The 15541-nt window shown below is 33.9% G+C and overlaps 1 protein-coding gene across 2 annotated transcripts in view; it reads right to left on the reverse strand.

The window, feature by feature from the left end:
• VWC2L (von Willebrand factor C domain containing 2 like) overlaps positions 1-15541 on the reverse strand; it is a 150770-nt gene that overhangs the window by 123704 nt on the left and 11525 nt on the right. The window contains exon 3 of one of the 2 annotated variants that reach the window (XM_033112591.1): positions 428-557. The exons of the other annotated variant lie outside the window; for it this stretch is intronic. Within the exon in view, the coding sequence (XP_032968482.1) occupies positions 428-557 (130 nt within the window). The remainder of the gene's footprint in view (positions 1-427; positions 558-15541) is intronic. 2 annotated transcript variants of the gene reach the window in all.

The following is a 15541-nucleotide window of genomic DNA, read 5'->3' on the forward strand; positions in this document are numbered from 1 at the left end:
AAACCTAACGTCTTGCGTATCTATGCCCGAAGCAAAATACCTGGCCTTTATCCTACTCGCTCTTTTTGGTTATGCACTAGGAAATGGGGTAAACTGCTGGATTGCCTCCACGAGACAGAAATTCAGTCACTAAGAAAAGATGGTACTGTGTTCTTTCCAATACCTCCTTATAAGTCAACAATAAATACGAGGCATCACAACCAAGTCAGCTTATAAAAGCTTTCATTCCCCAGATAGAAAGCTGCACGATTCACCCATTGCTGGTTGATTTTCACTTTATGGGGGTGATAAACATAAATTGGCCATGCCCATCCTGAAAAACCACAGGCAGATCTGAGAGGGCTCTTGCATTGAATGGTGTGCGGTGGTGAAATATTTTTTATTTTGCACTGACCCCTCTGTGAAAGCTAATGCAGTACAGTCTTACCATTTTTGCAGACAGGACAACATTGTTCTGGTTCATAGACTGGGTTGACACACTCAGGAACTGCGCAGTCTGCTACAACACAGTGAACTTCATTGCTGGGCTCACAGCGACACCATTCACATGGAGAGGGCTAGGAACAAATCTAAAATTAGCCCCTTTTCTCCTATAACTTAATGCTTGCACATTCATAGGCTGTCAGAAGACAAAACATTAGTGTTTATATTGGCTTTACAGTATTAACTCCATTCACCATGTATATAATCATTCTTCCCCAATTGAAGGCCACCTGGACATCCAAGCCAAGGTGAGTTGCCACGTGCAGATCAGGTTGCCATGAGTAACTGGGGGCTCATGTGTGACTTTTCCTGTCTATTTTCCTACTTTCCAAAGACATGTTTGGACAACTACTGTGTCACCTCCTGGTTTGGTTTCCAGATGTGCCGACTACTCTGCCTTCCTCTGGAAAAGAGGAATGGTACTGAAACGTGTGAAATAAGTTTTTGCCATTTATGATTTTTCTTCCTAAGAAAATTACTGGGAAAATAGTAAAGGAACATCTTAACCCTTTGTATGAACTTTTCTTTTCAAGCTAATCTGGACTCTAAATGGCATTGTTTTTTCAATGAGAATTTTAGAGGAGATTGTATTTGGGATCCAAACATCTAGGTACTGCCTCTCAGAAAACTGAGTGAACACCATGCATCTTGTCTGCTTGCTTTGATGAATGAACTAAAATCGTTTGACTTAAAAAGCCATTATTTAGGAGGCAAGGACTCTAAAAATAGAACTGAAAAGTGGTTAATTTAGAGGAAAAAAATGTAAAAAGTCAGAAAACAATTTTTGTCTTCAGAGTACTTACCGACCAAGAGTGAGTTTGGAATTTTCTGTTTCCTTTCTAGAAACTGCCTGCACCACAAATAATCTAAAGTAGTGGCCACTCTGTGACTTTCTCATTCTTTACAAGTTCTAGCTCTCCTTTTTCATGAGGAGGTTTAGAATTCTGGAATGATAACTTGGAGGTCTCAGAAGTTATGCAGGTCTCTACTTCTCAAATCAAGCCATTTGTTCCTAGAAAATTCTGCCTCCAACCTATGCCACAGCTCCCCACTTCCAGATTATGTTCATTAAAACCCCCTGCCTTTGTCTCAGGGGCTACTGTCTATAATTCCTGTCGGCTCTTGTTTCTTCTTACACCTGACAATTTGGGTAACATCAATGCTCCTGGATTCAGGTAGTCTGTGGGGGTAGAAACCTTTCAACTAATTCTCTTTAAATTAATTTTATCTTTGCTTTCTGCTTGAAGAATTGTAATCTAGATTTCAATTAATTATTTTACTTTTAAGTTTCACAGGAACAAGAGAATTAGACATAGAATCTGTGGGAAGAGTATTGCTATTTCTTAGCATGATCAATTAGTTTGTTGAAGGGTACAGTTAAGCTCTTGGCCCATGTGGGGAGTTGTGTTAAGCATTTCAGAAGAATCCATTGTATCCTCCCAAGCACTGGGATTTTCTTGAAGATCCTCTACTGAATAATTTCCGTAAATGAAGGAAAAGACTTGATACTATGGCAGATTATTTGATGGAGGAAATGTTTCACAAGGAAGCAGTGTAAGCAATGGAAATTCTTGCTGCCATATTGCTCCCTTATTGTATCTTAAATTCACAAGCAAAATTGTCAGAACCCACTGTCCTTGGTTAACTGCAAGGTAGTTTAGCACAACCTTCTATAGTACAGCAAGAACTTGACCTACATTTGTTGCTAATTTGAGAGAAAAAGAGAACCATGAGTATCATTGCTTCCACATTCTGCTCTTCCACACTTGTGATTTTTTGTTCTCGCTGGTTTCTTTCTTGCTGAAGGAGGGACTAATCTGTTGCAACTCTAGTGAACTGACTCTGGCATTAAAAATCCCAAAGACTTCCTAATTTTCCAATGTAAAATTGGAAAATTTCCAATGTTTAACTCAAAATAACTATGGTCTTCAAGAAAGACCATAGTATTGGACTATTAGATTTCCAACACAGACTGATGAAGAATGCCATTCTAATTCAAATGTTTTTTAACGTTATTAACTACTGGGTTATCATGCTAAGCAATTTATTTATGTCAACTTACTTATTTCTCATAGAAACCTTGTGCAGGAAGATTGGTTATTATCTCCATCTCACAGATGAGGAAATCAGCTGAGAGAGGTTCAGTAGCTTTCCCATGTGCTATAGGCAGAAAGGGACAGAGGCAGTACTTGGCTCTTGGCAGCCAAACCACTATTGCCACGTGATAGCAAGAATCGTATTCTGTGCACTCCCATCTAAGTAGTTCACTTTTCAAAACTTTGTACATTTCTATATGCATTCCAGGTCCCCAGGAACAACCATTAGCAACATGTTATAGAAGTTCCATGTTATACGGGTAACCCTTGTATAACACGGAACTTCTATAACCTGGCTTCCCTCTAACACGGTTCAAGAATTGGGGGAAACTCTCGTACAACACGGCATCCTAGAACACGGTTTCACTCTAACACAGTTTGAGAATTAGAGAAATCCCTGAACAACAGGGAGCGTAAGAAGAGCTTTTAAGAGCAAAAGATATCTCATTTGAAATTTTTCATTCGAGCGTGGATGTCGTACAAGATTTGACTGCAGAATTTTAAAATTTATTAGAATTTTAAATCCATTTTCTTCGTGGAGTATTAAGTTCAGCGGATGAAGATATCTTGTCAAGCCACAAGATTGCCACCGGGATGTGAAAGTCAATTTGGGGAATATAATCAATAATGTTGTAAAGATTTTGTAGGGTATCTGATGGACACTTGTCTTATTAGGGAGACCACCTCAGGGATGATGTAGATGCCTGATCACCACGCTGTACACCTGAAGCTGAAGCTGAATAATAATGAATGAATGTCAACTATAATTTTATATATAGCTATATGTATATAGCTATATATATAGATATATACATAGATAGCTAGATAGTCACAAGAAGTGGAGTAAAGCATAAAGAATAGAGACAGCGGAAATGTAATGTATGCAATGTCAGAGGGGTAGTAGATTGGGGGAGGGGGCTTATCACTTTGTGAGGGGTATAAATGACAAATGTCTAACTATTACAGTGTTTTGTATACATGAAACTAATAAAATTTTTTTTAAAAAATTTTAGAACTAGAAAACATAAAAAAGAAAAAAGATATTTTGTCAAAAAAAAAAAAAAAACAAACGCCCTTGATTAATGGTGCTTAGTTGTGATGAAGAAAATATTAGCTACATATTAATATGTTATATTTTGGTGAAAATTGCTTTAATAAAGATATTTCTCTTAATTATAAAAATATAATAGTTTCCTTTTTTTAATTTTTGGAACTGAACCTTCTTTTTTGGTATTAGTTCTTTGTTTCGTATAACACAGATTCACATAACATGGCATTTTTTTTGGAACCTGACAACCATGTTATACGGGGATTACCTGTAATTGATTTATAGAGGATAGATACTTCTTGCTAAGAAAGACAATTACAGTAACTAGGATAATTATGCATAAAAAGATTATAATGGAGCTGCAGAGCTTATTAACCTTCTGTGAGTAGAAAATTGGAGTAGGCTGAAGTCAGGTTGCCACAAGGCTCATGTTCAAGCTTTGGTGCCTGGGAGCTACATTCACTGGTATCTGGGAGAAGCACTAATGGATAGGGGCCCAGTAGAGACCCCAGGGCATTTGTCTGAAGTCAGAGAAGGCTGGATGTACATGCACTAGAATCCTGAGAAATACTCTGGGTAAGAGCTTAGGCTACAAGGCTTCCTGATAAAAGTGTGCCTGATTTTTGAAGGATTTTGAATAATGAGAAACATAAATTAGAAAAATAAAAATGTCGCCCTAGCCATTAGCGGCTTCAAATCCTTCCTGAACCTGACTTTATTTGTGTGCCATACTCTGTCACTTCCTGTTCCAGAATCTCTTGTCTGAAACATGTTATTTCCTCTTTTCTTTTCATTTTTTTTTCCAAATAACATCACTGTTTCAGTCCATTTCTTCTCATCTGCACCATATGCACCTCTCTTCCCCCTCTAAACTGCCCATCAAATTGAACCCATTGCCTTCCCGCTGAAGTCCCTTCTGCCCTCTTGCCACGCCTCTTTCCTTTCATAAACTCACGGTTCCGACTCCATTGTTTTCTTGCACAGCTTCACTTCCTTCACTGCCCCTGCTTTCCCCTGCTCTTCTGAAAAGACGTTGCTTAGACAGCAAGATGTTTCTTAGGAGTGAGCAGTGTGCTACTTTGACATTAAGTTCAGACTTGAAAAATCCTTCCCACTTTACAGCGTAAAACTCTGAAAGGTTTGGTGCTTTGAATAAATCTTTACATCTCATGCGCTGAGCTGGTTAGAGATTCCCTTTTATCAGGCTCTTCAATATGAAAACTATAGATTAAATCTGAAAATGTACCCGTAAAACCAAAGATTGAACAATAAAGCTATCCTTAGAGGAACAGAGGACACGGAAACAAGTACTTGGGAAAAAAAAAATTATCCTTTCTAGCCTTTTTAAAGGAACATGTGAGAAATTATTTCTAGTACAAGGCTTTAGTCAGTTAGAGATTTGGTAAGTAAGATGATTAAATGACACCACCCTACAATTTTATACCAGGAAAATCTTTTTCTAAGAAATGTCACAGAACATTTTATTTCTAAGAAAGCTTTGGAAAATGAAGTAACATTCACTATGTATACCTTTACGTAAATTTTAATTGAAATTAGGGTTAAAGATCAAATTTGTTTGTTGATGTATGTGTTAGATGATCTGAGTATATGTCTGTTATAAGTCTATACCTCAAGCTTAGTGTTTTGAATATCTAATGTGGGATCTTGTTTAAGCAGAAACTGTGCATTTTATCTGTAGTTCCTGCTATCACTGAATACATTTGCATAGCAAATCCAAATGCCCCAGTTGCACCCAAATTTCAAAGGGGTTTCCTGATATATTATATACTATATAAAATAATAAAATATATATCTATATATAATAGATATATATATATCTATTATACATATATACTTCTCTCTCTCTCTCTCTCTCTCTATATATATATATATATATATATATATGCATATGTATATATATATACATACATACACCACGTTTCCCCAAAAATAAGACCTAACTGGAAAATAAGCCTTAGCATGATTTTTCAGGCTGACATCCCCTGAACATAAGCTCTAATGCGTCTTTTGGAGCACACCTTAATATAAGACCTGGTCTTATTTTTGGGGAAACACGATAATATATGTGTGTGTGTGTGTGTGTGTGTGTGTGTGTGTGTGTGTGTGTATATATATATACACACACACATATATATATATATACATTTTCTTCAATATTGCTTTAGGTGACTAGAATCCAAATTTTCTTCCTTGGTATCAGAATGCAAACATGGCAATATACCATCGTTTTCAAAATAGTTATCTTCTAAAGACCTTGAAGTTCACATCCCAATGTCTCTGTCTGTGATTTCTGAGCATTCTTGGAGAATTGGAGGAGAGGTACTAGAATTCTAGAAACAATAGAATTCTCCATGATTTTTTTTTAATGAAAAAATTACATTGAGAACTAGTAACTTAATTACTGGAATAATTGAATAACTTCTAAAAAATTGTCAAATATGTTATTTGTAAGAATTTGGAAGCTAAGCGTTAACGCAGGATTATTAGAACATGTTATTACAGACTGTTACGTAGAATTTTCCAAATATTTATAGACAATGCACATTTATTTTGTATTGTGAATATACTGATACTTACTTATCTGTACCTGGGGAAAACCTGAGTGTTTGGTTCATGCAACCATACCTCATGGCTTCATTATTTATGTGGTGACTGTTAATGGCATTGTTCACAGAGTGCCCAGGAGGAAATGGTCACAGTCCATAAGATTTGTTTTATGAAGTTAAATGTCAAAGTGACAAGGGACAGAGCAGTGTTCAGCTCACTGTTTTAATTCAATGAAGTATACTATAACAATATTCATACAAGTTGAGACACTCTCAATTAGGAAAAATAGAAAAAAATGTCTCACATAGCTGGCTTTGCTTGGGTGGTTGTGGTACCATGGCTAACAGCAAGCTCTCTGTAGCCATGGTTCTTGAGTTCTAGTCTTAGATGCTTTGTTTAATGGCTGGGAATCTCGGGGAAATTACATAACTGTTCTGTGCCTTAGTTTCTTAATCTATAAAATGAGAATAACAATATTACCAGCTTCATAGAGTTATTGTGAAGCAGTTAAAATATGTAAGAAATATTACATCATCATTATCATTATTATTCACTTGCGTTTCTTAATGAGGGTTTTTCTGAAAAAAATTAAAGTATAAAATTGGGAGCACAAGACTATATTTAAAAGAATATTTAAGTTATTTCTCTGGTCCAAAGTGTAATCTGATGGCAGAGGTGGTCGCAATAAAGTTTTATCGGATTTGGTTTGGTGTGTGTGGGGGGATTTTGTGAATGAATAGAATTAATCATGTCAGAAACACATTGAAAACAAATGATTAGAAGCCTCTAGATTAAGAACAATTGTGAATGGTTAAAATGACCATTGGAAATCACTCAGAAAAAGAAAAGCAACAGACCCATTTTAATCTCCTGAAGGCTCATCATTTAGATGTCAATTCAAATTACCTCTCTGCAGGTAGGTCTCCCCAGACTAACCCTCCGTCATCTCTCTCCATAATGTTGTTCACTCTGAGCTCTAAGCAGTTCATGAAATTATCTTATGAATTTGTTCATAGTTATTGATCGATTGATTCTTATCTGCCTTCCCCATAGATTATAAGCTTCTTATATAGTATACTGTTCATTGCCATATTCTGAGTACCAAGAAGACAACTTATCACATAATAATCAATAAATATTTAACATATGCATAATCACTTATGCAAAATTTATGTTTTTTTTATTTATTAAGCCATACATCTGAGAAGCTTCATCCGTGTTCAAGGCGCTTTAGGGGGAAAGGTTTCGGACTATGAGTCATGAAATAACTATTTGAGTTTCAATATTATGGCAATGAACATAAACTCACTCTCTAAAGGTAATTTGAAATTCATAATATCTATCAGGTGGATCACAAGGTAAGTCAATCTTCAAGCACTCCATTGACTACACTATCTAGCAGATGATTGCAGACTTTTATTGCACTAGAAAATACTATGATAACTAAATTTAGGACAAATATACATGCAGAGAAATTGCTCAAGAGTCTGAGAAAAGCTAGTCTCATTTTATAATGTGTATCAAGTTCAATGGCTGCTTATTAAACAAAATTATTTTAGTATATGATAAAGTATTTTTTAGGAAAAAGACCTTAAACATGTCCATTTTCTTAAAGGATGGGTTAGAGTACAAAGTCCAACAAAACACATTCTGAATATTCTGAGAAACAAAACTTGATTTCTAGAAAGCCCTCTGTAAATATTGCTGGAGGTCTAAGGAATAGATAACTAAATGGACAGGATATACAAGTATTCTAAATGCCAAGTTTTACTTAGTATTCTAAATGCCAAGCATACTATCAATGACTTTCCTTCTGACAAAGTTACATTAGACTTTGGAAACCATGCGGTCTCTACCTTTGATAATTGGTAGAGATTATTAAATGTATGAGTGTTCAGGTTACTTTTCCAAAAATTTCCCATTAAACAACTATTTAAAATATGATCTCTACCTCGGAAAATATACTGTGTTAAGAAGCACTCTTCTTTTAGGGATAATTTATGGCATAAATTTCATCACTTTATGAAACAAATCTCATTACTTTCAAACTGTATGAGAAGTTTGGAAGACACTATTTCAAAGTTGGTGATGCCTATCGGGAATCTCACTGTTCACTTCATTAAAATATACATTAAATTACAGAGTACAAGAATACTTAACATCCACTGACACTCCGTAGTCAGTAATTTGCGTGCAATAGGTGTCACCTAATAATCAATGAATCTGATGGGTTTTAACCAAAATTCACAACCATCCGAAAAAAAGAAAACCCACTGCATCACTGATTAAAATGCTCCTCAGTGTCCCCTGTTGAATGGGATTATGATGACCTCTTCAGTGTTCTGCCCTATTGATTGGAATATATTTGAAATACTGAGATTGTAAGTCTTACAAAGTTATGAACATAGAGCTGGAACTTCTTAAAGAATTTTAATACTGCTGAAGCAAATAAAAAAATCAGATGCATAAATATTTTTTATAGCAAATGTGTATAACGTATTATTTGAGTAACAAGTTAAATAGTAGCTATTCTGGCTTTTTCTGGGAAGTTGATATTTTGATAATACATTCTAGAATATTATTTCTAGGTGTCTGTCAAAGAACACTTCATGTTTATTAAAAACACATATTTCAGTCAAGTGACTAAAGAGGTGCACATAGCTTTGCCCATACATTTATGATAAACTAGTTAATAAACTAAATTCAGAAATAAAATATAATTTTTAAAACTTATTTATCCAGCATATTTATGAAATGTATATTATATACATGATGATGTATACAAAGTGAACCAAGATGAACTACAGATCTGGCTTGCCCTTAATAAATAACAATCTAAAACACAATAGTGAGAATCTAGATCTATAAATATATTTTAATTTTTTTAAAACAAATGATTTTTTATAAGAATAACTGATGGTACTTTTTAAAAATGGAATACAGAATTATTGGAGATTATTTTTATTTGCATTTACTCCAAGCTAATGTAAAACTCAAGAATATTGCAAAACAATTGATGAAATGCCCGATATAAAATTGTTAATTACCACGTACAAAAAAATTCACTCATTCTTCAAAATTCATCTTATAGTTGCAACACAACAGTGACATTATATGAATGGCTTACTTTTTCCCTAAACATATTTTACCCGAAAAAATTACTTAAATATACTTTGGCTTATGTTTTATGGACAGGTAACTCTGCCTCTACAATTATATACCATTTATTTTCATAAACTGATGGTCTAGTGAACTAATATTATTTTCTGAATGTTTTCAAGAGTTTCATGACAAAAAAAGTAGCTTTTTCTGAAATATGAAGAATAGCATGCAGAAAAGAAAAGGATATAAATAAGTAGAATGTAAGTAAAAATATTTTTCTTTAGTTGCAATCACAGATATATTTTTTAAATAGGCAAGGTACACTTATCAAGGAAATATCGGTTTGAATGTAAAAGGGGGAAAATGTTTTTGCTGCCTCTAAGATCTTAGAAGGAGAACCCAATGGAATAGACAAAGGCTAGAGGATTCGAGACAAAGATTTTGATAAAGTATCACACCTATACTTGTGAAATAGCCTATAAAAGCAGCAGCCTTTAGTCCTTCACTGATAAGCTGGATTGACAGTTGACTTTAGTGTAAGACAGGTCTTTGACAATGAACTAAGTATTTTCAGTAGAGCCTGTGTTTCCATACTAAGGATACTTCATTTATTACCTATTTATGCAATAGGGAAGAGATGAGTAACTGTATAATTTCAAAACTTTTCCGTTGACACTGAGAAGGACAGATTGTTGGTATCAATTAAAAAGCTAGTTATCTATAATAGCATTAAAATAAGGCCATGTGTGGGTGGGGGAGAATACATCACCATTAGAATTCTACAACCTGAAAGAATTATGTAAGTGGCAAATACACCAGTCCTATTCTATGGAAACATTAAAAGGAAGTGATGTCAGAAAAGAGAGAGGGCCATTACTTAGCTTGCTAGCCTTCCATGGTGCACAGTGAACTCAGGATATAGGAGTTATAGGCCTGGTACAACCAAATCCCTTTGTATTGTGAGTGCCAATCAGACTATTACTTAAGAAATCTCTCTTTGCCACTGTCTCAGTATTTCTCTGAGCAAATATTATCTAAAAGTTGAAATCTTTTCTTCATTTTCCATTTGCTGGTAACGTTCTTTTACATGTTATAAAGGGGAAGTACTTAAAATTAATAAAGTGTTTTATAACTGCTAATATTAAAATATATTAATTTCCAATTTGAAGTCCAAACAGCAATTTCCTAATGAATTTTATACTTCATTATTTGATGCTTAATTCATAACTTACCTCATTCCATAAAAATATATTGAGATGGCTTGTAGGCAATAATATGAAAGTATATTTCAATTTAAAAAACCTTGAACAAGTAATTTCTTGATAAACCTTTCAACTTTAGTGTGTATTTCTGTGCAAGGTACATCAGGAGCAGCCACCATTTTGAAACTATGTACAAAATTTGTTAGTGCTATCGCCCACTGGAATTGAGCTGTATGGAATAAGCACATTTGGAGCTCAAGTCATGCTGTCAAAAACTGTTGTTTTACCTTGGACGGATTACTTAGGCCACTTGAACCTGGGTTTTCTCATTTGCAAGATGGAGGTAATAATAACATAATACTAATAGGGCTCTAATTTTCTCACTTGATTTCTTATAAGACTAAGCGAAACTTGTGAACTATATAATGGAACTTGTAAACTATGTAACATCATTTAAATGACTATCATCTTCATCATAGCTTTCAACTTGACCAGTATTCCTTTATTTCCCTTTGTACATTTTCAATGGCTGTGTATTTCTCAAGGAAGTACTACATTTACCATAAAGTATTCATGTTATTATAGCATAATCATTTTCATTATGAATGACTTAAAATATTGGATTTGTAAAGAACATATCTTTTAGAGTTTTGAAAAGCATCTCTAAAATGTAACAATGTTTGCATTCAGATCATGGTTAGCTTCGTATTTACAGAGATGAAACTTCAATCTTTAATCAGATTCTTGCCCAAAACGGACTTTTTGACAGGGTAATGTAAACTCACATGTTTTGGAGTTTTATTTAAGTATCTTCTAGCTTCAATGTGAATGTCCTAGAATCTCATGAACAAAAGTAAAATTCTCTTTACTTTTGATTGTCTTTTTTCTCCCTAATGAAGCTTTCTAAATCTCAGTAGGCAAAGGTTCAGTATTTTAGCAGGATTTTACTTTTAATGTTGGGGAAAAATTAAAGTTAGATTGAACAATTTTATTTTTTCCCCTGTCATATTTAGGAACGGGAAATAAAACTAATATGCAGTAAAAATAAGTTTTAGAGAGCTATAGATGTTCTTCACAATAAGAAAAAATGACTAAATTTGATATCTACTGGAGGTTTTTACAATTGACTATGGTATTTTTAGACTGAAAAAGTCATTATCGAGGTCTGTGGTTTTTTGTTGTTGTTATTTTAAATTTGTACTTCACTGATGTAGGAAGTAAAGAAAGGAAAAAAAACAACCTAAATTTGCAAAAATATTCCTAGTTAATTCGCACTACATTCAGAATGCAGTTTTGGTTTGTTTGTTTTAATGATTGGGAATGTGCCTCTTTATATGGCCTCTCTATGGCCATGGGAGTTTTTAAAATGAAAGAAATTGAGCCCTGTGAAATATGGAACAGAGAAAGAATTTTCTTCATGTCAGCAATGTACTACATTTCCATCAGAAATATACAGGATTTAACGTTAAATTTTTGAGTTATAATTGAACACATATTCAAGAATATAGGACATGTATACGCTCGAATGAAAAATAGGCCATGTCTACCACTTGTTGTCCTGCGTAATGTCCACAGTGAACTTGTGGAACTTGGTCAGCTATAATAGAGTATTAGAGTTAGAATCAAAAGCCATTCCCTCTCATTTATGAGAATAAAAATGTCTTAGAATGAAATAACTCAATAAGGGAACACTGGTGCAAAATATTTCATGAAATTGTCATCAATTACTTGTTCTGCCTGAGGCCTAGATCTGGTTGTGTCACTCCAGCCCTTGGGTAACTCTCTACTTAGTTCAGGCTTTGACTCAAGCTCCTTAGGCTGGCATTCATGTTGTGAGTTGGCCCCATGCTCCCTTCTCACTCTTCTCACTCACTTTTTGTTTCCTCTATGCCGTGTGCTCTGGCCACTTGGGTTAATTCACTTTTCTCTGTACATGCTTTGCATTTACTTTCACAAATTTTCCAATTTTTTTCTGAAATACTTTCAATGCACTAAAATTTCCACTCTTAGGATATCTTCCTTCAGTCCTTAAGACTGAATTACTCCTTTCTTTATAGGAGTTCCTAGAGCAGTCATCACAGGCCACCTGTTATTAGTGGTACTTGTATGATTTCTTTTGATAGTCTAGGAACACGTGGAGTGTCAGATTTCTGTCACATATTTTGGTACACCCCCACAAGACCTACCACATGTGAGAGATATTTAGTAAAATGGGGCACAATAAAATCAAACTATAGATTTTGTAAGTTGATTGAAAAATGTAAAAATGGACTGATACCTAAGTACACAGACGATATATATATATATCGTCTGTGTACTTAGGTATCTATATATAGGTATATAGGTATATATATATATAGGTATATATATATAGGTATATATATATATATATATATGTACACTTTTTTTCACTTAGTATGATAGAAAATAATTACCTTACTTTAAACTAAAATACATATTTGACTTGCCACATCTCAAAAAGCATGAAATATAAAAATAATGGAAATTTGATTATTTTTGCTTATCTATCATATCTGAGAATTCTCTGTAAATGGAAAGTTATTAAATTATTATGCATCCATGCAAAAAGCAAAGCTATACTCCTTGCAGACAAGTGTGAATGCAAAGAGATATTTACTGTTAAGTATGTATATAACACATTTAAAATAGGCAAATCTACATGCCTTTTAAAATTTACATGTGTGAAACGAGATCCCTGAGACCACCCACAAGTGAAGTAGGTCTGATATCTATCAGTACCCAAATAATATGTAACCTGCAAGAATTCAGTTTAGAAAGAGTTGCTGACAGTACAATTTGAGGGAAGTATAAAAGGAAGAAGAATTTGATCCTAGATCAGAAGTTGGCAAACTTTTGCTATAGAGGGCCAGATAGAAAATAGTTTTGATCCATCTGGGTCATACGATCTCTTGGGTACTACTTAACTGTGCATTGTAGCCTAAAAGACACAACAGACAATACATAAATGAAAAGCATTACTGTTTCCAATAAAACTCTATTTACCAAATAGGTGGTGAGCTGGATTTCGCTCATGGATTACAATGTGCCGAACCCGGTCTTAGCTTTTTGGTTATATGCAACTGACATCATTGTCTTTATTATTTTGGATAAGTCACTTTTCAGTTAAACTGTTTTATGTAACAAAAATTAATAAATTTCCATAAATAATCACATTAATTGCAATTTGGGAACTTTAAAAAGAACCAGAAATGAGAAGATACACTGAGACATACAGATTTTTTTATCATTAACTGCCCACAGAGTCAACGGAATAAACAATAATGTTAAATCATTAGCCAAATATTTTTAAACTGTATTTCACTGTATTATTATTAACTTCAAGATGTTAATAGATGTTCTGAGAAAAAAAGTGTTTCATAAATTTGTGAAACACAGGATTAAAGTCAGTTTAGTAGTAATAATAGTAAAAATGTCAGATAGCTTTTATGAATCCCTTCTTGTGTGCCAAGTTTTTACTATTATCTCTATTTTAGAGATGTGTACACTAAGACAGACAGAGCTAATATGTGCCTAAGTCACTTGGCGGTAAATGATTGAGCCCACTCTAAAATCTGGTTTTCAACCACACTGTTAAGCTCTTATCTGTTAAACTATACATACCGATTCTCAAACAAACACTTTAAAAATGCTCAAGCACTGTCAGTATACTAATGTGCACTGCCCATTTCCAAGAAATGTTAAAGGAATTGAGTAACTTTGTCATGGTCAAAGTTACTTGACCGTGACAAAAAAAAATCGAAATCCTTACTAAGAATCTCACAGGGTACTAGTGTTCCCTAGAAGATAGTCTGGAAAAGACTACATTATGGCATTGATTACCAGATACAGCTGATCATTAGAATAGTCTGGGAAACTTTAGAAAAATGTAAATTTAAATAATTTTAGTTGGTATTGAAAAAGGAGAGATCAAGGCATGTGAGTTTTTCCAACTTTCCTGCCTTAGATGATACTGATCATGTGCCATTTTAAGGATATGCCTTTGTTCCAATGCCATGTAACTAGAGATATTTGCACACACCATCCATTTTGCATACTCTGTTCCAGTTATGCAGTGAGAGATAGGAGTTTGCAGAGTGAAAAAATCAAGAACACAGTCCTCACTTCCTGAAAACCACCAAATGTATGGCAAGAACAGCTAATTTAGTTTCTTTGTTACTTCTTAATAGTCTATGTCAAAATAAATAGGTAGTGTTTAATCTATTTTTATTTTATTTTGGCCTATATTCTTCAGTTTAATTACAGAATTGTTCATTTTTAGACAGAGGATCTCCTTTTTATCAGAGACTTTGCAAATTGCAATTTGCAAAAGGAGCCTATCTGTGTCAGACTGATTTTAGATATGCCAATATTTTATTGTTCTTGTGTACTTGTAACTCTGGGTTGTCATGGTAATAGGTCCTAACATCCCATTTCTGTAGACAATCAGTTGACATAAATCTTTGCAGCAAACATATTTATTGGAAAGAAAGATGCAAATGAGTGGCATTTTCCTGTTATACCTGAAGGTAGTAAAATGTAGAAAAAAGACCACAGGAGAACAGTGTATTAATATATTGCCTTTGCAAATAAAGAGCTATGTTATTGTGGTGTTTTCAATACGTTTCTGCTGGCCTTGTTTTATCATCTGTAAAATAAGGGAGTTACAGTTACAAAATAATTTCATAGTTCTTTTCCAGATCTAAAATTCTATGGTCAGCTCTTAAAAGAAGGTAGGACCGAGACTGTGAAAAACAGACCATAATGCTGGTCTTTTATCAATAGAAGAATTTATATAAACTCAGATACTAGAAAACCAATTCCATGCCAAAAAGTAACACTGGCCGTCTAAGGTCAATATTAAAACAAAGTTATTTCAAAATCCTATCCAAGTAATATTTAATTCAAACAAATTTAAGCAGTTAGAATTTAGTGATAAATTAATACATAATACTATAATTTTCAATTTCCCAATACCATTTATTCTTCACAAGACATATATGATATATTATAGTACTCATCCT

Source organism: Rhinolophus ferrumequinum, chromosome 8 (assembly GCF_004115265.2).
Source record: "Rhinolophus ferrumequinum isolate MPI-CBG mRhiFer1 chromosome 8, mRhiFer1_v1.p, whole genome shotgun sequence".
Lineage (NCBI taxonomy): Eukaryota > Metazoa > Chordata > Mammalia > Chiroptera > Rhinolophidae > Rhinolophus > Rhinolophus ferrumequinum.